We start from the raw sequence: 22,162 nt of genomic DNA, 5'->3' as shown, positions 1-22,162 counted from the left end.
TGGTTTTACAAATGTATTCGACTGGAACATACAGGACCTGTGCTCTCAGGATGCCAGGTGCTGCAGGCTGGGGGCTCCAGGCCAGGTGGACGCTGGCTGGCCTGCGGGGCAGTGGTCTCGGGGCTCTGCGAGGGGGACACGCCAGGCCTCTCCCGGAGCCCTCCATCCGAGGCTCGGTGGCGATCCACGGGGCCTGGCCTGGCCGCGCCTGGTCTCGTGCTCCCGGCAGGGGAGCCGGCGTGCGCGGCTCGGTAGCCTCCGCCCTTCCTTTCGATCGTGGGCAGGTGACACTGCTTCAGGCTGGGCTTACTGTCCTTCTGCGCATCCGTCTGTTAAAGGGAAGAGCAGACGCTCAGTGGGGCCGGGCCAAGAGCTATGGGCTACGGGGAGCTAGCGCGACGGGCTACCTTCTGGTTGGCGCCAACACACCTGGGGGGGGCCTCAGCACCGGCGCTTTCCTGTCGGCCCCCGGGCCGAACACGGAGTGCAGCGCGGGGCTGGAGTACAAGGGCAGTTTGGTCACTCCCGAAAGCTTAAGTCTGGGCAGTTCCATTAGGTAGGCCGGTCCTGGTCTCTTGGGATGGTCCTCCTCTGGCTTTAGGGACTGTTTCTTGAAACAAAACACAGGTCGGGTGAACGTACAATGATGTCCCCTTTATGGAAATTAGGAAAAACACAAGAGGCTCTTTTGCATGACTTTCGCCTAATGGAACTTGACCAAGAGGTGTGATCGTACAGTGACCAGACGGTATCCCTGCCACCCAGGTGACGTGCTGCTCATCGGAGCATCCCCCCTGGGGGAGGGAGAGCCTCCACACTGGAGTCTGGGGCCTGGTTCTCCCCCACAGGGCAGCCGACTGTAGCCTGACCTGGCCTGATGCCCAGGAGGCCACTGACATGGTCACAGCAGCGTTCCACGGGCCACGGCGGTGCTGGTGGCCCTGCTTGAAGTCCAGAGGTTGGCCAGATCCGCCCGCAGTGTTGCTCTAGTGTGGCTGGTGACCTAAGAATTTTTTTACCTTTTTTTTTTTTTTTAAAGATTCTGTTTATTTATTTATTTGAGGGGAGGGAGAGAATCTCCAGCAGGCCCCCTGCCGAGCCCGGAGCCCAATGCGGGGCTCGATCCCATGACCCCGAGATCACGATCTGAGCCGAAGCCAAGAGCTAGAAACTCAACTGAGCCACCCAGGCACCCCTGCATTTTCTAACAGTTGAATCACAGTGTCCAAAGTTTTACTGGGACAGAGCCCCACTGTTCATTTACAGATCATCCACGGCACCAGAGAAGAGGGCAGCTGTGACGGGACCTTATGGCCCCAAAGCAGGGAAGGCCTCCCAGGTGGCCCCTCCAGACACGGGGGGACTGTGGTGGGTGCCGGCAGGAGTGACACAGCCAAATGTCTCACTGGAGGGAAGGGCTGAGCAGGGACAGCAGTTGGAAGGCAAAATGAGAGAGGCTCAGGTGACTGGGGAGGAGGGTGTCACTGTTTGGGGCCTAAACAGCTGAAAGGGAGCTGCCTCCATCCTTAAAGGGAACGCATGGGGAGAAAAGCAGGTTTGGGGGGAGAGACTGGGAGAGTGGGTCTGAACCCCTCCGCCTATTGGCCAAATGGAACCATCAGGCAGGCGGCTGAACACAGCAGTCTGGAATGCTGGAGAGCGGCCTGGCTGCAGATATGTCGGTGACCTCAGCTCCTAGCACGAAGTGACATGCAGCAGATGCTGGGATGAGTGACAGAAGGGCACAGTCACCACACGGCGCGGTGCCAGCCCCCACATGGAGCTGGGAGGGGGCTGAGCAGCGGGGACCACTTGGGGCGCTCAAGGATGAAAAGGCTGCAGAGGGAAGCGGCTGTTCCTAAAGCAAACAGTGTGTGCCCAGGCAAGTGCTCACCTGGGGCCTGCTGAGCGTGTGGGGGCCTGTCACCGGCTCGCTGGGTCACCCGGGCCGGTTTAGCTTCTCTGTGCCCCCTGCTAGGGTCAGTCGGAGGGCACAGGGAGGTGACAGCTGCCAAGCACTGTGGGAGGGAACTGGGCCCCTGCGTGTGGGAGGATCCCGCCTGGCCTGGCCTGCGCACACGGGACGCTGCTGTCCCCCCTCAGCGAGGGGGGCAGAAGGGCAGGAACCATCGAGCCAGGCTCCCTGCGTCCTGGCACACAGAGACCTCGGGGGCACAGGGTCAGGCCTCGAAGACAGGCGGGGCCGCCTGGCCTGGTGTGTGGGGGGGGTGTCCTCCTCAGAGACACGGGCTACCTGAGGGCATCCAGTCCCAGCCACAAAGGCCATTCCCAGCTCCCTCCCTTCACTCAGTACCTGCTTTCTGTCCTCCTTTGAAGTGTGCCAACTGTTACTGAGAAGTTCCGATGCCACAGGGTGCTCTGGAAAGAAGGCTTTCCTGAGGCTGGCCAGAGCCTGTTTCTCAGCCGCCCTAAAGGGGAGGAGGAGAGAGGGCGTGCCCCCCCCCCGAGAGAGGGCACAGCACGACTGCACGTCCCTCTCCTCATCCCCAGGCTGGTCTATCCTGTGTGCTCACTGCCTCTTCCTTCCCACGTGAACTGTGGGCACGGGCCTGCCACGGGCCTGCAGCCCCCGCGCCCACCGCCACGCTCGCCCTGGCGGGAGGGCCTCGAGGTGCGGGATGAGACGCCCTCAGGCAGCTCCTGCCATGCGAGGTACCAAGGTGCCCCCAACCCCACAGCGAGCTCTCCTTGCTGTCACTGCTGTGCGCCAGGCCCCTCCTGGAGTCTTAACCACTGGAGCCTCGGCATCAGCCTCCAAACAGCCACTGAGCCCTCCTCGTGCCCTGCCGAGGGCCACTGACCACCTCCTCCTGGGAGGCCACACCAGAAAAGAGTGAGGGGGACATCTCGGGGGCACCCAAGTTCAGGACAGAGCTGTCCCCGGACCCACCCACTCCCACTCGTGCCCCCCCAGGCCTCAGCGGCAGCACCTGCCGCCCCTCCCCCGCCGAGCCGCACGGGAGCCCACCTCTGCTCTTGGAAGCACGGGTGCTGCAGGGCCTGGCGGGCAGTGGTTCTGTCGTCGGGGTCAAGGGCCGCCATTGCGTGCAGGGGGAGAGGCACCGCGAGGACAGGCCGGCTGTCAGTTGAGGTATATTCCTGATCCCTTTTTAAAAGGAAAATCAAAACTCATAGCTCTCGACCTGTATTAAAAGCCCAATGATAATAAACGATCATGCCATTATTTAGAGCACTTGGCCAGGCATCATCATGATTCTACAGGGCCCTGCACCGATGACAGCTTCTGCTCTAAGAAGGGGTGTGACTGCACAGTCGTCCAAACCCAGAGAATGTACAGCAGCAGGGGGACCCCTCACGTGAACTGCGGACTCGGGGTGACAATGATGTGTCAGGGTGGGCTCATGGATGGGAACCGATGCGCCACCCTGGCGTGGAGGGTCACGGTGGGGGAGGCTGTGCAGGCCCCCCGGTGGCCTATGGGGAATCTCTGTACCTTCCCCTAAGTTTTGCTTTGAACCTGAAACTGCTCTAAAAAATAAGTGGGGCGGGGAGTGTGAAATCTGTTGTGCTATCAATGTAAGGAAACGACTTTTCCCCGAGAGGACTAACAACATGTTCTTACCTGAGAAGAAAGAGATAAAGCTTAAAAGGGGGAAAAGGAAGAATCCATAACAGTTGTCTCTCCTTACCTTCCCAGGGCCCAGGAGCTGCCCACCCGCTGCCCCACAGGGCTCTCCCTCAGAAGCCCCAGCTACCCAAATTCAGCTGCATCTCTGACCAAAACCAAACCCTAACCAGTCGCGGTCTGGGTGTCAGTGTTGCTGGCAACAGCCACACGAATGCCTCACCACGCACAGCCTGTATGTGGGAACCTTCTCCGCCCAAAGGTCTCTCAGTCTGGGGTAAATATTCAGAGGACAAAACCTGACCGCCAGGCCCTCAGTAAGACCATCTGAACTCTTCTCTGCTGCTAGAGGGAGCGCGCCCCTGGCAGGACCCCTGGGGGACCACAGCCCGGAGCAGCTGCCGCGTTGCCTCCCTTCAGCGGCAGCGGGGACCCAAGCAGACAGAGGGCCTGCAAGGGCAGGAGAGGCGCAGCCTGGGCCCCTCGGCTGGCTGCCACCACCAGCCTTGGCAGGGGGCAAGTCCACAACGGGACTCTTGGGCACACATCACACTTACTGTTTGAACTTGGTGAGGGTCTTCTCGGCAGGGGTGCCGATGACGTCGTGGATTTTTGAGATCTGGTCCAGCTCGTTGGCTCCGGGGAAGAGGGGCTGCAGACAGGAAGAACGGGATGGGGCTGTGGTTAGGGCAGGCCACGGCTCTTCCTCCCAACGTCCCCTTCTGCCGGGCGGCTAGCTCACACGGAACCCCAGGACACAATCCCCCGGGTGTGGCCCTCCTTGCCAGCTACGGGCTTTCCGTTCCCCTTCGGCTCGGGACTGTTTCTCCTTTCCCAACAGAGGGTGTCATTCTAAGAGATGGCCACATTCCTCTCTGTACACCCTGATATCTCCGTGGCAAGACACGTCGCCTCCGTAAGTCTCCTGTCACAGGGGAGGTTTTCCAACAAAAATTCAGGGTGGATTGGGTCTGGTTTTGGTGACAAATGAAGTCCAAGAAACATTTTGGTTTTTGGAACTTTTACGGATTTTGGAATCGTGGATGAAAGATTTTAGGCTTATGTAAATAAATTCAATTCGCATGACAAGCCACAAAGAAGAGTTGAGAACAGCAGCTCCGCACAGGAAAGCATCCATGGCTGCAGGAGACAGGAGGAAAGCCCGGGCAGGCAGGGAGCAGCTCTGACGCTCGGTGGGTGGGGGTGGGGGGGGCAGGGTCGCCTGTGTGTGTGTGTGTGTGTGTGTGTGTGTGTGTGTGTGTGTGTGTGTGTGTGTGTGTGTGTGTGTGTGTGTGTGTGTGGCGGGCCCCCCACAGGCTGCCCTGCACGCTGGTGAGACGCTACCAGCCATCACGTCCTCACGTCCTCCACACTGAAGTCCTTTACCACCCGTAGGGGTTTTAGTGCAGCAGAAAGGACTGTCTGTCGGTACTTGAAGCTCAATGAAAGTGCCACTCAGCTCTCCAAAAATAACAAGCCGATTATCAATAGGTGTGTCCTGAAGGACACGCATGTCCGTATTTATGAAGTGGGCAGCTGAGCTGGTGAGAGCAGACGACCCGAGTCCCCGCCTATGATGCATATCACCCAGATGTTAAATTCACCTGCTTGTCCTTAACTGTCCACTCCAAGCAAGTGAATGCTGGCCCACCCCCTCTGTGTGAAGCTACAAAGGCTGGGGGGTGTGGAGGCCGGGGAGGAGGTTAGAACTTGGGGTTTTCTAGAATCCAGCTGTGCCACAAGGTGATCCATCCTCACACTTTGACCAGAGCATCCCACTTGATGGACTGTCTCTCTTAGGGTAGGTCCCAGGAGCAGGGGCGCTGCTCACATATCCCCATGGCAGGCCCCACAAGGTGGCAATAAGCACGTTTCTACTCTGTCCCTGAACTCACGAATCAATCATTTCACTGATGAAGCCAAAGGGGGAGGCCTGCCGGCCTACGGCCAAGTTATGCCAGTAGGAAAGAAGTAACTGATACTACTCTGTGCTTTGTGACAAGCAAACAAGGAAAAGTACTTGACAAAAAGGAAAATGAAAGCCTGGTACGTTTTCTGTCGAGTTAAACAGTCACATGGGCAAGACGACTGTAAAGTCTGTCTGGTAAAGGAAGGGCCTGGCATGCAGCCACGCGGCAGGCAGGCCGAGCCTCGCCATGCGGCCTGCTTCAGGACATGCGCGCGGAGGCCCGGTGGCACCAGCAGGGTTCTCCCACACAAGGCGGGCCCCAGCTCTACCTGGCGATCTCGTAGAACACGCAGCCAGCGCTCCACAGGTCCATTTTGTAGGTGCAGAAGCCGTCGGTGAGGAGACACTCTGGGGCACGGTACCAGCGGGTAGAAATGTACTCTGTGTAGGGCTGCTTGGAATAGACACTCCGGCAGGATCCCAAGTCCCCTAACTTCAGGACATCCTGCTGCAGGGACAAATGACATCTCATCAAGCAGCTGTTATAATACAGACCACTTCAAACAGTTACACACCAACAGGAAAATTACTAGCATCGAAACTAGCTTATAAAATACAAATTACGGGGCGCCTGGGTGGCTCAGTTGGTTGGGCGACTGCCTTCAGCTTGGGTCATGATCCTGGAGTCCCGGGATCGAGTCCCGCATCGGGCTCCCTGCTCAGCAGGGAGTCTGCTTCTCCCTCTGGCCCTCTTCCCTCTCGTGCTATCTCTCATTCTCTCTCTCTCAAATAAATAAAATCTTTAAAATAAATAAACAAATGAAAAATAAAATACAAATTACTTCATAAGCACCCGCAACTGCCTCTAACAGATAACAAAGTGGTGTTTCTATTCAGTGGGATACGTTTACAAATATTCTGGCTATGTTTTACAAATATTTCCAAATGCCTACAGGTTTTGGAAAATTTTAAGTCACAGCATGAGTCCACAAATGAATTAAACACCATAGTGTTTCGTTTGTCTCTAACTTCCCAGCAGTCCAGCTCTGCGGGCAACTTTGTTCTACACTGCGGGGGCGGGGGGGGCGGTTCTCTGGAGCCATGGGTTCTTTGGAGCAAGTCAGACAGACCAGGGAGACACGTTTCAGGATACCTCTTCAATTTTGTTTATCCCTCACATTCAGGTAATAACATACAGGCTGTCAATAAATTTGGAGCCTCTGGTACCTACCCCTACAGCAAACCTTCAACACAGCACGTTTCCTAGCCAGGTTATCAAGAAACTTCATTCCAACAGCCTTTCACCTGATCCCATTACCCAGTGCATCATGTCAGACCTCCAACAAAATTGTACGTTGTGTTAAAAGGCAAGAAAAACAGTCTGAGAGACAAAGCAAGCATCAGAACCAGTTTTGGATATGGCACAGATTTAAGGATTTTGGAATTACCAGTCAGGGAATTTAAAATCACTATGAGTGATCTGTTAAGGGCTCTAGTGGAAAAAGTAGATGATGGGAAAGCTCAGGGAAAGTTCAGATGGGAAATGCAAGCAGAGAGATAGAAACGCTAAGAAAGAATCCAAAGGAAGCACTAGAAATAAAAACCACTGCAACAGAAATAAAAATGACTTTGATAAGCTCATCCACAGGCTAAACAATCAAAGAAAGAATCAGTGAGCTGGAAGATGCTCCAACAGACACTTCCAAACTGAAATGCAGAGAGAACAAATAATGGCAAAAACAGAGAACAGCCAAGAACTGTGGGACAACTTCAAAAGGTGTGGTATTCACACTACAAGGGACAAATGTCAGAATGATGACGCTGAGGGAAAAATCCAGACAAAGAGCACATACTATAGATGCCGTTTAGAGAACATTCTAGAAAGTGCAAACTAATACATAATGACAGTCAGTCTTTGTCTGGGGACAACGGACAGGAGGGATGACCAAGGAGCACGGGGAACCTTCCCGGGGCAAGAGGTCTGCTTGCTCGGCTTTGACAATGGCCTCGTGTGTGTGTACATATTCCCAAACTTACCGGGCTGCAGGCTTCAAGTATGTACAGTTGACTTGGCTACGGACTGGGACAGACCTGAGTGCAAATCCTGACTCTTCTACTTTCACATGCACAGTGTTTGGAGGGATAATATGAATGGAGTTTATTTACCTATTTTTTTAAGTAGTGTCTACACCCAACATGGGGCTTGAATTCATGACCCTGAAAGTCACACGCTCCACTGACTGAGGCAGCCCGGCGCCCCTGGGGTTTATTTTTGCCTATAGTAAGAGAAGAGTGCCTAAGATAATTTCCTTTCAGATGTACAGTTGTGTTGATGGCGCTTATTAAATAAACCACTTTTTCCAACTGGGAGAAAACAACAGCATAACAAACACGGTGCCCAACTATCTGGGATTGAAAGCCTATCTAGTAAAAAGGTTTCCCATTCTACCTTTCTTCTGATATCATTTTTTTTATGGAAGTTCTTACCTTTATTAATATATTTTCTGGCTTTACATCTCTGTGAAATATTCCACTTCTGCATTCAATATAAAAGGAAGGATAAAATTAATCTGTGCCTCATTCAAATTCTTTTACATTGAATTTTTAATGAATGTTAATACGTTTTATCAATTTGAGAGATGCCAAGTCTCCAAGAGCATACCTGTGCATATGATCAAGGGATTTACATAACTGGTACATATAGTGCATAATCTTTTTTTCTGACAATGGGTGTCTTCTCCCTGTGCAATCAAGGATATTACCAAATATGGTTACCAATGATACATATCCCATTTTTTGAAAACAAAAATAGAATCCAACAATTTTATTTAATGATGTGTGAAAAATCTAAAAAACAACCTTTAGTGGGGCGCCTGGGTGGCTCAGTCATTAAGCGTCTGCCTTCGGCTCAGGTCATGATCCCAAGGTCCTGGGATCGAGCCCCGCGTCGGGCTCCCTGCTCAGCCAGGGGCCTGCTCCTCCCTCTCCTCCCTGCTCCTACTTTCTCTTACTGTCTCTCTCTCTCAAATAAATAAATAGAATCTTAAAAAAATAAAATAAAATAAAAAACAACCTTTAGTAATTTCAGGAAATATGGAGTGTACATACTAAATACACCATTTAAAATTCTACATACTGGCATGATTTCATGTAAAATCCCCCATGCTTGCATTCTGATCACTACAGTCGTACTAAGTAATAAGCACTAGAGTAGTTTGGTCTGATAAACCCCACTCGAGCACCGCCCCCCCCACCAGTGCAGGCCTTCTGGAACACGCCCTTTCGAACTGTTGATTATGGAGTGTCAGGAGTCACTTGAAAATCCAGGGTTTTCCTCAGCTTCCAGTCTGGATTTTTTTTTTTTTTAAGATTTTATTTATTTGAGAGACAGAGAGAGCGAGCATGCTTGAGTGCAAGTGGGAGGAGGGACAGGTTCAAGCGGACTCCACCTCACATGACCCTGAGATTATGACCTGAGCTGAAACCAAGAGTCCATGCTTCACCAACTGAGTCACCCAGGTGCCCCTGGAGATTTCCATTTAGAGGGGGAGGGGTCACAGTTCCACAGGAGTGTGTTTGTAATGGAAGAAGACCCAGGATTGCTTTGCATTTCACAGCCCACTCTCCTCAGAGGGGAAGCAGCCATCGTTTGGCTTCCGTCTGCTCGTGCACACCCGCTCACCAGGCCTGGCTGCCTGTGGGGTTTTACGTCCTACAACTCTTAACACCACACTCCAGCATCACGGCTATCCTTGTTTCAGAAGATGTCGCATTTTACTTGATTTTAACTTCCAAAGGTGTGCATTTTTATTAAGTTTTAAATCTGAAAAACAACCATTCTCTCCTAACAATCCAGAAAACCACTTTCCCCTCTGTAAGCACATATCCTATTTGACATTTTTGCTCCTAAGTTTGCAATTTCTGTTGACAAATAAATTTATTCTTTTTCTCTCACTAGACAAGAATGTTTTCTGTGTTTTTTTTTTTAAGATTTTATTTATTTATTTGACAGAGAGAGAGAGAGACAGCGAGAAAGGGAACACAAGCAGGGGGAGTGGGAGAGGAAGAAGCAGGCTTCCGCTGAGCAGGGAGCCCGATGCGGGGCTCGATCCCAGGACCCTGGGATCATGACCTGAGCCGAAGGCAGATGCTTAAGCGACTGAGCCACCCAGGTGCCCCAGGAATGTTTTCTGTTAATAGAAAGTAATTTAAATTACAAAATGTCTAAGTACAATTAGCTTTTTCATAATACTGTAATCTTTTTATTCTGTTTCAAATAATTTATCACCCACTTTCTAGAATTTAAAAGAATTAAATGAAGACTTAGTCATCTTTCCCTAACTTGAGTAATTCTGTAACTTTATATTGAATTCCTATCTGTACAAAGATGAAAAGAAAGCAAAATTTCTCTTCTTCATCACATGTGCCGTTGGATGAAGCTTCCTGAAATCTGGTTCTTGTCCTGTGGTGGGGTCTCACTGCCCACTGAATTAACCCGGCACTCGGGAACCCCTTCCTCCCAACCAGGGGCTCTCAGGCTCCAGGGGCAGCTGAATCCCCTGGGGGCTCGTGAAGACACAGGATGCCCCCCTGCCCCCCTGCCCCTAGGCATTTGGGGTCCAGCAGTTCTGCCTTAGGAACAAGTTTCCAGGTGTGGCTGCCAGGCCTGGACCCTCATTCTGAGAAGCACGCCCACCACATCCCTGTTTACTGAATGCTCTCGCCACATTCACCTGTAGATGCTCATCTGCACATGCCTCCAAAGCTCTCCTGCTTCATGGCTATGCTCAGGCCGTTCTGTTCTAGGAGCACCCTTCCCAGCCACCCAGACCTTACAGCATAAACTGGTCAGGACAGTCATCTGAACTTGCACTCAGGAAGGTGGAGTCTTCTAGGGAAAGTCTAACCCACCTGATCATCACCTAGGGATGCTTTAAAATGGCAATTCCCATGGGGCGCCTGGGTGGCTCAGTTGGTTAAGCCTCTGATTCTTGATTTAGGCTCAGGTCATGACCTCAGAATTGTCTACCTGTCCCTCTCCCTCTGCTCGTGTGTGTGTGCTCTCGCCCTCTCTCTCTCTCTCTCTCAAATAAATAAAACCTTTTAAAAAATAAAAAATAGGGCGCCTGGGTGGCTCAGTTGGTTGGGCGACTGCCTTCAGCTCAGGTCATGATCCTGGAGTCTCAGGATCGAGTCCCACATCGGGCTCCCTGCTCAGCGGGGAGTCTGCTTCTCCCTCTGACCCTCTTCCCTCTCGTGCTCTCTATCCCTCATTCTCTCTAATAAATAAATAAAAATAAAAAATAAAAATATTTAAAAAATAAAATAAAATAAAATAAAAAATAAAAAATAAATAAAAATAAAAAGGCGATTCCCAGCTCCAAACCCAGACCTAATGAATCACAAAGCCAAATATATGGGCCAGGAATCTGCATTTCTCGGCTGCCCTCAGTCCCCAGTGAAAGAGTCTCTGGGTGCTGACTCTTTGTTCCCCTGACACACATCCACCCATGGCCCTGCAGGTAAGGACATGGCTCCCCCGCCCCCATGCCCCTCCGTGAGAATCTCTGCCTACATGTGGGGGCTCCCGAGGGAGCGAGGTGCAGTGTGAACTGTGTGGGACCTTGGTCTGAATAATCGCAGAGTCCACACCCTTGACCAAGGGGGGGTTGCCTACCCATTCTCTCCAACGGTTTTTCAAAAACAAGATCCTAACTTTCCAGGCCCGAGACTCTATCTGGTTCCTAACAGATTCTTGTTCTCAAACATCTTGAAACAAATAGGAGAATTAATAATCCACTCATAAGCTCCTGTGTGAGTCTTCCTAAACACCAACAGACTGTGAACAGCCCCTCCGGACCAAGTTAGTTTTTGCAAGCTAATTTTTTAACCAAATATATCCTCGTTTAGAAGATTCTACACAATGTCATATACAATACCCAAAATGTAAAAAATATTTCCAGGAACACAATGATAAACGGCGGCATTTGTTGCTGGGACTAACTGAAGGAATGTGGCCACCAGGGTCGTCTGCACCGTAACGGAGTATCTCACACACATCCCTTCCCACAAGAGACCCCATCTGCAGGCCTGTGCCAGGCTCTCCCGTTCAGGCTTGGAGGGCCATGCTGAGGTCCAGCATGGCACATCAAATAAATGGTCTACCACACACACCTTGGCCCAGAGGCTGTGCCCATGGCACCAGGCATGCACACACTTGCCACAGCATCTTCCAAAGGAGAAGTCCGCATTATGGCACACCGATCTGAGGTTAGAGACCCCGCCCTGTGGGGGGCAGAAGGCAGGATGTCAGCCTCAGCTGGAGCTGGAGCCTGAGCCATCCCCCACCCCCGCACCCCTCCCTTTCAACCACGGCAAAGCTCAAGGACAGGTCCTCCAGCTCCGCTCTATGAAACCAGTTCATCCTCAACAAGTGCTGGAACGTCTGTGAAGTTCCACTTCCTCACCTCTACCACGGAGGCGAGCACACGGGACAGGAAGCCCAGGTGGTCCTGCAGAGCACATGCACTAAGCAAGGTTAACATAATACTAATGAGAAGGAGGACAGCAATCTGCGTGTACTGAAGACTGTGCAAGGGGCCACTGGTCTAAACATGGCACGCATTACTTTACTGACTCCTCACAACCACCTGAAGACTTAGACGCTAGGATCATTCCCATTTCACAGACTAGGACCAAGGCTCACAGGCCTGACCCAGAACTGCTATCCTCAGACACGCAGGACAAGGGCGCTCTGTGCTGCGGCCACACAGCCAAACTGCAGCCACACTTCCAGAAGCAACAGCATCAAAACTAACAGGATGGTGGCACGGGTTTGGAAGAAAATTCCAGCAACAAAAAGGCTGCATCATTCACACCCTGTCTGAATGGCAGAGACCTAACGCGTAAGGAAAATAAAGACATCGATTGTTGTGTCAAAATGTTTCAAGGAAGTGTTAGGAATGCCAAAAACAGATTTATTTCATTTCCACTTTCCTTTTTTTATATACTAACGAAAGTGATCTGGGTGGAAACTGTCTAAAGAGATCCAAAGAGCTCTTTTAGTAAGAACAGAAGTAAAATTGCTAAGTAGATAAGAAAGCTATGTGTCAGAGGCGATTGGCCGTGTTTCCTCTTCTGTTAGTACAGAAAAATTACAATCAGTAGGTCAGATTCATGAAATATAAAAATACAACTAAACTGATCTGACAACGGTAACGTTAGGCACACCAGTCATGTCGCAGAAGGCACACCGCCTAAGCTCCTCACGGATATGGAACTGTAATGCTACGTTTACAGTCAAACCACACTTGTTTTGCTTCTTCCTACTTGGTTCATTCCCCAATTCATGGATTTACTTCAGGGTGCCCACCCCACCCACAGCCTCTGAAAGGTACAACCCTAAGGGGACAAGGCCGGCCCACTGGACCTGTGACAGCCAGCATTCCAGCAGGGGGCCAATGACCGGGACTGCGGGGCCTCGCCCATCTGCTGCCAGTGGAGGCTCCCAGGGTCTGAGCGGCCCCGTCTGCCAAGAGAAGAGGGGAGGGGTGAGCAGAGGAGGAGAGGCGGGGGAGCACGTGGCTCTGCCGGGGGGTCAGTGGTGGCCTTGACAGTCAGACCTTTCCTGGTTCTGAGCTTCCTGCAGGAGGTGTGAGGTTTTACCATAAACTCCGTCTTTCGTATGGGAGCTACCTGAATGGCACGTGCTCCTTGCGGTAAAATCAACCTACAGTACCCCGTATCTGTAACCATCAACTGCTGGACAGCTAACACTGGGCCGCACAGGGGACAGTGCTGAGCCCTGAGAGGACACCGAGGACGGAGCCAATAAGGCCTCGCCGCCGGAGAGCAAACGGCCCGGTGGACAGAGTGGGACAAACAAGGAAGCAGATACACGGAAAGGAGAGGGAGATGCAGCGGGGGAGGGAAGGGGAGGTGAGGGAGCAAGCCTCCAAGGCTCTAAAGCAGGCACCGGAGGGTGGGGGCACAGTGACCTAGCCACTCACAAAGCAAAGTGATTTAACTTGAAACAGTTAAAAAACAAAACAAAAACAGAATCAGGTATGAGTTAAAGCAACAGATGCCTCTTGGGGTGGGGGGACGCCTGGCTGGCTCAGTGGGAAGAGTGTGCGACTCTTGATCTTAGGGTCGTGGGCTTAAGTCCCACACTGGGTACAGAGATTATGTAAATAAATAAAACTTTAAAAAATAAAATAGATGCCTCTATAATCAGATTATTATCTTAACCAGTTTTTCCTATAAACTCAAGACAGCCTCTTCTGCTGTAGGTGGCAGATGCCAGGCACCATATGCACAATGCACCCAAATAAACCAACTAGGATTGCTAGTGGTGTGGCTGGTGCCCAGGCATGCCAGCTACTCGCTCCCTTCCATGAAGGCACTTCCCTTCAAAGGGTGTTTGGCGGGCAGAACACCCTCGCCACCTCTTTGTTGGTCTCCCCACCACCATTCTTGCCCTCGCGGCTCACAATGGAGAGCCATCCCAACCCCGATCTCGCAGGCTAAGTGTGAAAGTCCAAAGCAATGTTCTTCGGGTTGCTTGTAGCTGGGAGCTGCAGATGTGATTGGGTTCTGCCTAAATCAGACCACTCAGGGGAGAGGATTCAGGCCCGAGTTACGGGGGCAGACAAGAGAAGGGAGAGCATCCAGTGTGAGCGCAGATGGTGATGAAGGCGGCTTCCTGACTGTGCAGAGGCAGTCGCCTCCTTGACAGCCCAATCCTGCAGAATCATTTTCAGAAGCTGCTTCCTGGATGCCACATCCAGAGCGTCTCTTCAGCGTCTCCCAGCGACTCTGTGAAGCCACCCATATCCATACATCCATTGTGGTTAAACTGGTGAGAATAGATGCTGTTGTTTGCAGTTGGAAGAGATGACCAATACGTCCACCTATGGCCCATTCACTCTTTAAAACATTCTTTAAACAGAAACATCCTTCTAAAAAGCATAGTCCATGAACTGATACTGGTCCAGGGCTGTTTGTTACTGGTTTAAGAGATGACAAAACTAAGAGCAACCGGGAACTTTTATGGCAATTCAACATTGCTGTGACATCCAAGCACATCATCATTTCTCCAGTATCTAATTTTTATGTATTTTACAAAAGTTCTGGTCCACAACAGATCAGGGAAAAAAACGAACAAAAAACTGTCTTCCACTATAGATAGTTTTAGAAGCGCTGGTCTACACCAATCGAAAGATGCTTCTCCCCTGCTTTAAAATCCACTAGTGCTTCCTGTTGAACTTAGAATAACCTGAATTCTTGAAATAACCTGGCCCTACCCACCCCACTGGCCCCTACCTACCTCCTTGCCTATAACTCTCTTCCTTGTGCTCCAGCCACACTGGCCTCTTAACCTCATGGTGGCCTCAGGACCTTTGCACTAGCTGTCTCTGTCTGAAATACTCTGTCCCCAACACTCTGACATATGACCTGTTTTATTCACTCATAACACTTATCCCTGTCTCGAACTCTTTCTTGATTTACTTGTTCGGCGTCTCTCTCTTCCTCAGAGTGTGAGCCCACGTGGGTGACACCATGTCTGTCCCCACTGTGCCCACCTCCAGAGCAGAGGTTGGCAGGTAGCAGTGAATGAGACATCCTCTCCCTCATTTGCCTCCATCTGCCACTCCTCCAGGTGAAGCTCACAATCATCTCTGCCTCATCTGACACCTACTGGGCAAAGAGAAAATTGTCCCAAGCAATTCATTTCCTCTAATGATTGTGATTTTCATATAGTTTCTCTCTTCAACAGACTCTACACTCTTTATCAAAAAACGCATCTTCGGGGGAGCCTGGGTGGCTCAGTCGGTTTAAGCATCTGCCTTCGGCTCAGGTCATGATCCCAGGGTCCTAGGATCGAGCCCCGCCTCGGGCTCCCTGCTCAGCGGGGAGTCTGCTTCTCCCTCTCACTCTCCCTCTGTCCCTCCCCCGTGTTCATGCTTGCTCTCTAAGTAAATAAAATCATTAAAAAAATAAATCTTCTATTCTTTTTTTCTACCTTCACCAGATCTTGCACATCAATGTGCATCAAGTAGACAGCTCAATAAACACTGTGTGGTAATCCTCTCATGCCATTAATTGGCTCTTCGATATCTGACAGGGCTAGTCAATATTCTAATCATCTGAGAGTAGTCATTTGAGCGAAATGAACTGTCCTTCTAGTAGGAAAAGCTTTAGTGATCGACCCAGTTTTCAGTAAGTCAGTGTTGTCATCAGCAAGAACAGATAATTAGCAGGTGCCTATTCACTGGAGGCAGTGAGAAGGGGGCCAGCAGGGGGACCCAGGGTAACGGTAGAGCGGGATGGTTAATGTTCCAGTCAGACTGGAGTGTTAGTTCTGGCTCAACTATTTACTAATAACTGAACCTTGGGTTCTCACTTATACCTTGAAGCCTCGATTTCCTCATCTGTAAAACGGAGATGACAATGATGAGGAGGACGAGGAAGCCAGGCACCGTGGGTTATCAAGAGGCTGTATGTATGATGGTTAAGGACACACACTCTGGAAGAGGCTGTCCAAGTCCAAACCCCATGTCCACCACTTACTAGGTACACAACCCTGGACAAGTTACCTTTCTCTGCCTCCATTTCTCCATCTTTAAAATGGGGATAGTAACGGCGTCTGCCTGAATGGCTGTCGTGAAGGTAAAATGAGTTAATTCCTACAAAGGGCTAAGAAGAGCACCTGACAGGTGGTCGGCGTTCATGAACTGTTGGCTGTTAGAGTGATCACTGTATCTCATCAATTCTCAGGCAGATTTTTTTCCTCACATTTTAACATCTCTGAAATCACGATGCAATATTACAATATTTAGTATCTTCCAGTGAATGCCTGCCATTGTCCCCATCTTTTAACATCTCTAAAACTAGGGTACCCCTGACAGCATCTTAGACTCTGTGCACTGAGCACAGCACTGGCGTATGGAAGACACTCAGTATTTATGTGATGAGCGAATGTCCATTGATCTACAATATAACATTCCTTTTTTTTTTTTTTTTAAAGTAGGCTGCACGGCCAGCATGGAGCCCAACAAGGGGCTCAAAGTCACGACCCTGAGCGGAGATCAAGAGTCGGATGCTCAACCAACTGAGCCACCCGGGCACCCCGTAACATTCCATTTTCTACAATTTCTCTCTGTAGACAAATTCTGGAAGAAATGGATTCAATTTCTCCAATTATACAATTCCCCTACTACTGGAAATTAAAGATATTTCTTTCTTAATTTATTTGAGAGAGAGAGTGAGAGAGAGAGAGAGCACGAGAAGGGGGAGGGTCAGAGGGAGAAGCAGGCTCCCTACTGAGCAGGGAGCCCGATGCGGGACTCGATCCCGCGACTCCGAGATCATGACCTGAGCCGAAGGCAGTCGCTCAACCGAGCCACCCAGGCGCCCAAAGGTATTTCTAAACAAAGATTTCTCAAATGTCTAAACACATAGAAACTTGCTAGAAACGATCTCCTCCTCTCAAGTTTTGAAATTTCACACTCTCGGAAGCAACAACATAATTCTAATATAAGACACATCTCACACCAAGAGTCCCACTATTAAAAAAAAGTGATTATGTAGGGTAATGAAAAAGCAAAATATTGGCTCATTGGTAAAAAAAAAAAAAATTATCAATGAAATAATAAGATTTGATGGTCGTTTCTCTTGATTTTGGGGGATCCTGTCCCGACACTGACAGACAGACGGACAGACAGGATCAAAGGGAACAATCTGTGTCAGACAGAATGTATGAGAAAATGTAATCGCGGAACAACACCTCATTTATCCAGACTGTTGGGAATAGATGCTTAAAAGTGAAATTTCCAGATCAATAAGGTTTACTCCTTGAATGTGAAACTCTTCTCTATTGCCATCACTATAAGTGGGAATCTCTTCAAAACATTTTCTTTCTTCAGTTTCCTACTTTTTCCGTCATGTTACTGCCATGGCATGCTGACCACCATCCACCACGCGGCTGGGCATTCTCTAGCCCACCCTGGGGGCTGCCTGCCCAGCCTACTCTCGCTTCTGGTGGTGTTGCTGCTGGCGTTGTCATGTTTTATATTTTCAGTTTCCTCGCCCACCAGGGACTGTCACCTGTCACTTTCTGTTACTGCTGATGGGCCAAGTTCTAGAAGCTCCTTCTAACCAATAGCTCTATTCTTAATAGGTTTTAAACCGAGAAACCCGATAACTTTGTTAGAATTGGACTTAAAACACAATTAAACAGATCCCTGAGTGATGGGCTTACCTATGAATAAAATGCACAAGGTCTGTAACATAAATACCATTTATTCCCAGATATAAGGCAGTCTCCTATTTTCTCAAAAAGATCCTAAAGTTTTTAGATCCAAAAGTTTTTCATCAACGTCTACAGATGTAGAAAAACTTGCCTATCTATGCTACTTATTTTATTAGTAATTTACTGAAGCACACATTTCAAATCACATGTAAAAAATACTAGTTTGATAACAAAGCTTTTTTCCACTTTCCCACATCATAACAATTTTATTTGAGCTCTTCACGTGCATCTGCAGCATCAGTGTCTTCTTCCTCACAAGAATAGCTTCTTGGTCTTAAAAATTTTACATAGCACACCATCTTCGGTTTGGCCTGAATTGTTTCAGATAATACAGCAGTTTTTAAATCATCTATGCTTCTGCCACTAAAATTCTATTCCGGCCATAACTACTCAGTCACTCACAGAACACGGAGCAGCTGATTTGTTTTCATCTGTCCAATAAGCACAATGTGATCTGTAAAATACCACACATCTGGTGCCGTTTCCCAGTGACATCTATGAGGCTCATTTGTCCTGACATCTAACACAACTGTGCAGCCAGACCCCCAGGGATATTTACTAAATGTGGGCCAACCATCTGCCTCCTTTTCTCTAGTTTCTTCAGGTGACCTCTCAGCCTCCAGAACCAGCCCCGACAGAGGCTGGCTCAGGCCCGTGTGCTTTCCTAAACAGTGCTTTATTGTTCAGGAGAAAGTGAGTGAGCACCCTGTAACCCGGGAGAGACTTTGTGAGGATCCAAACAGGAGGAGGTCGTCTCTCTTCAGAGGGATTATGCTTGGGGGCAAGCCTTGCCTCCTTTTGAGGCCAGAACAGAATGTTAACAGCAGCCGGACCCGGAGGCTGACCCCGGAGGGGCAGAGCGCCCCCTGCAGGGACCCGAGGTGGGGAAGGCCTGAGCTGGCTCTGCGGTTGGGAGCCATCCTCACCCGCCTCACCAGCCAGCCTGAAGGCATACGGCTTTACTTTTCTCATTGGCAGCCCTCCGTTTGGAGTAGACGAGAATGCCAGAAAAATACCTCCCAAGCGTGAAGTAGCTCAGTACCGTATATTTATATGTAACTACTGCACTCTGGTGGCTAACGATTTTGAGAAGGAAAACAAAGTATGTGTGAACTACAAGCTTTAAGAGGAGATCTTAGATTAGCTCGCAAATTATTCTACGTACCTCGTATTAGCTCATAAATATTCATGTCCATAAGTTCACATATTAGTGCAAGAGAACCAGATTTTCTGTCACTGAAGAAGAAAGCAGGTTTGTCAAAATGTTTTTTCTTGTCGTAATCAGAAAATATAATCAAATATTTAATTCATTTGTAAACATTTCTGGTAGACATAAAGCACTCCCGCATCAAAGGCTGAAGTGTCCTGACTGAAACAGAAGTTGTGATTTTCAATCAGTACTTCAGGTAAAATTCACTTAAAATAACAGTAAAACCTTAACTTGAAGCAAAAATTCTAAACACTTCCCCTCTTTTTAACGAGATGTGTCTTAAAAATATAAAATTAACTACCAGTAGAAAGGAGAAATGAGGTTGAGGAGTTGGCTAAGCAACACAGAGGAAAAAGAATTTAATTCATGCTCCATGATTGCAAATTTAGTTTTAATTTACCTAAATTCCTTCCATGTAACAGGGATAAATTATAATGGGGGAACAAAATCCACAAAGCAGTCAGGGGAAAAGGGAGAAAGACGGGTCACACCACACCCATGTGGTGTCCAGGCCTTGCCCGGGGTGGGGACAGAGGCCGCTGGCCGAGCTGGCACGACCCGGGCGGGGAGAACGTGGTGCTCCGGCCCCCGCTCAGGGCGCGTCCGGCGGGGACGGTGAGTCAGGAGCCCCGCGCGCCGTCCCGGGGAAGAGGCGCCTGTGAAGCAGGGGCTGCGCAGGCAGTGACAGCCTCGGCCTGCAGTCTCCGGCCCCAGCCGCACTGACCTCTCAGGGCACTGCAGGCCGGGAGGCCACGCAGCTGTGACAAGACATTCCACCCTGAGTTTAAGACGGCTCCATCCTCTGATTAAAACCTGCCACACTTGAACTGTCAGAGACCTGGCTGGGTTTAAAGCAGCCTGGAGGGCCTGAGAGAGGCTTCACCCGGCGTGCACCTTCTCGGGGCCACAGAAAGGCCGGTCCCAGGACGCTGGGTCCGAGTCCCTGGCTCAGAGATCAGAACTGCAGGCACCTGGGGATGAGCTGTGCTCTGCCTTCTTGATCGGCAGCTAAGCCTTAGGGAGGCTCTTCTAGAATTAGAAGAGAAATGAAAAGTCCCCTGGATTACATCAACCACAGGAAGGCAGCAGGTCTCACTGCCTGAGACAGTGCAGGCAGACCAGCTGGCGGGGATACAGCAGGGGCAGCCCTAGCCAGGTGACACCAGTCCTCTCCCAGGAGGCTGCCATCCACACTTGAGGCCTCGCCCGCCCAGGCCACAGTCTCCAGGGAAGCCTCCCTGAGCTACAGGAGGAGCCGTTTGAATTCTGTATGCTCTTGTGATACGGAGTCACCTAAATGAAAGCATTTCCACAGTAGGAATCAGTTACGCATTTGTCCAAGTAAATACACATGTGACTTAAGATAAAATGAAAATTATTACTCCCTGAGCCACAAAGCAAATATTTTAAACGTCTAATCACAGTTTTCTTTCTTAAAAAGAGATTTAATTGTTCTTATCAAATTGAGATAATTTGTAAAGCCCCAAATATACTTACAAAACCACTTCATGCAACATAAGAATGTTAGGGTGTGGATTCAGGCGCCTCAGTGCTTGTATCTCCCGCAGACTGTTCACTTGCTCAATACTACTGTATAAGTAAAAATAAATAACTAGTTTATAATTTAAGTCAACTTTCAATTAGGGTTATTCAATCATTATTTATTACCCATGATCACAACCGAAAAACTCACAAATATTTCAAGCAAGTTAATCAGCTTATATTTCTCCCGTCAGCAGCTAAAGTTCAACACGTCTCGTTCTGCATTATTATCTGATAAAAACCAAGCTTCTTATAGCTTTGGACATATATTCAAATTTTCCCCATCTAAGCTCCTGAAAGAATACCCTGGTAGTTTCTTTTATAATTAATAAACATAGAAACAGACATTAAAATTTCCTATTAATCAGTTTCTGGGAACTAACAGGCTGAGCAACATGAATACCATCTGAAGTACCCATTTCAGATTTCCACGAACAGACCAGCCTTCCTCCTTGTCTTTAATGAACGCTGTACATGTTTTCAATTTCATTCAGCTGATGACTGGTATTCTCTTGGCAGCTGTGTCTACTGCTGGCTCTTCTTTATGAAGACTGATCTGCCCGGCACCATGTTCACACCCAAAGTCATACCAATATGAGTGTAACAGAAGTGGACGGGCTGAGGCTGGCTGTCACCCCTCTCCACAGACCCCTTACAAGAGACACGCCTCCCCATGGATGGGCCCCTGGTCACACCCAATCAAATGACTCGATCCCCCGGAGACTTCCATCTCCTAGACAAGGAAAGAGACTGTGGGAATAATCTTTCTTTGAACTGCAAAAGTCTGTTCTACCAACTTTTAACACACAGTGTAAAGCTCAGCATTTGTTTGGTTCTTCAAAGAGCAGTTATATCCAATAGTGTATTATCACTGTCTTAAGTCAATGTGAGTATTTTAAGTCTCTCACGCTAGCCAGCAAACAGGAGCCTGGTATATAGGAGAAGGCTGAACAACTCGTGTGTGAGGATATTTCTGACTAAAAGTTTTAGACTCCTTTTCCATTTACTTTCCCCAACTGCCTCCCTCAAGCCCAGGATGATGTGCAAAATGGTAGCCACTTGTGCACCGTGGTCAACAACCAACCAGAAAAGACACAGCCCATAATACTGGAGCAAGGTACTACGGAGGGGGCCCCTGTTGACCCAGGCATGAACCTTTTAGTTCTGGAGAGAGGAGAGGTCTGGGGAGTGCTGGGCAAAGGGCCAGGTGGAGGGTGGAGGTGGGAGCGGGCAGCACTCAAGAGGCTCAGGGTAGCCATTTACCACCCAGAATATGAGTCTTTCGCTATTCTAATAACCGGCATGGACGGCCATTCTGGTGTGTGCAGAGACCAGATCATGACACTCTCCATTCATTATGTCAGCTTAGTACTTACCCCACCACCTGCTCCTCACCAGAACCCTGGCCCACAGAACCAGCCCCTTCTGAATGCCTTTAGAACAATGCTTCCCAAATACATCCCATAGAACATTCTTTCTCTAGAAAATGCTTTATGAAGGAATTTCATGTTCAGAAAATTTTGACAGAGGCCCACTCTAGCTTCTTTTGGAGAGCCATAATTTACCACTGATATTAAAAGC

General features: G+C 49.5%; 1 protein-coding gene across 1 annotated transcript in view; it reads right to left on the bottom strand.

Moving 5' to 3' along the window:
* MOK (MOK protein kinase) overlaps positions 1-22,162 on the bottom strand; it is a 33,629-nt gene continuing 11,467 nt past the window's right edge. Inside the window, 13 exon segments of the mRNA XM_088024445.1 lie at positions 1-329; positions 408-437; positions 440-610; positions 2,315-2,429; positions 2,990-3,074; positions 3,077-3,116; positions 3,119-3,164; positions 4,165-4,267; positions 5,847-6,024; positions 8,004-8,052; positions 8,179-8,257; positions 18,995-19,065; positions 20,537-20,629. Coding sequence (XP_087880571.1) covers positions 6-329; positions 408-437; positions 440-610; positions 2,315-2,429; positions 2,990-3,074; positions 3,077-3,116; positions 3,119-3,164; positions 4,165-4,267; positions 5,847-6,024; positions 8,004-8,052; positions 8,179-8,257; positions 18,995-19,065; positions 20,537-20,629 — 1,384 coding nt within the window. The 3' untranslated portion in view covers positions 1-5.

This window comes from Eumetopias jubatus, unplaced genomic scaffold (assembly GCF_037043125.1).
Source record: "Eumetopias jubatus isolate StellerSeaLion01/CBP00866 unplaced genomic scaffold, mEumJub1_p1.0 scaffold_7, whole genome shotgun sequence".
NCBI lineage: Eukaryota > Metazoa > Chordata > Mammalia > Carnivora > Otariidae > Eumetopias > Eumetopias jubatus.
Note: the sequence above shows the minus strand (reverse complement) of the source record. Positions and strands in the feature narration are given on the sequence as shown.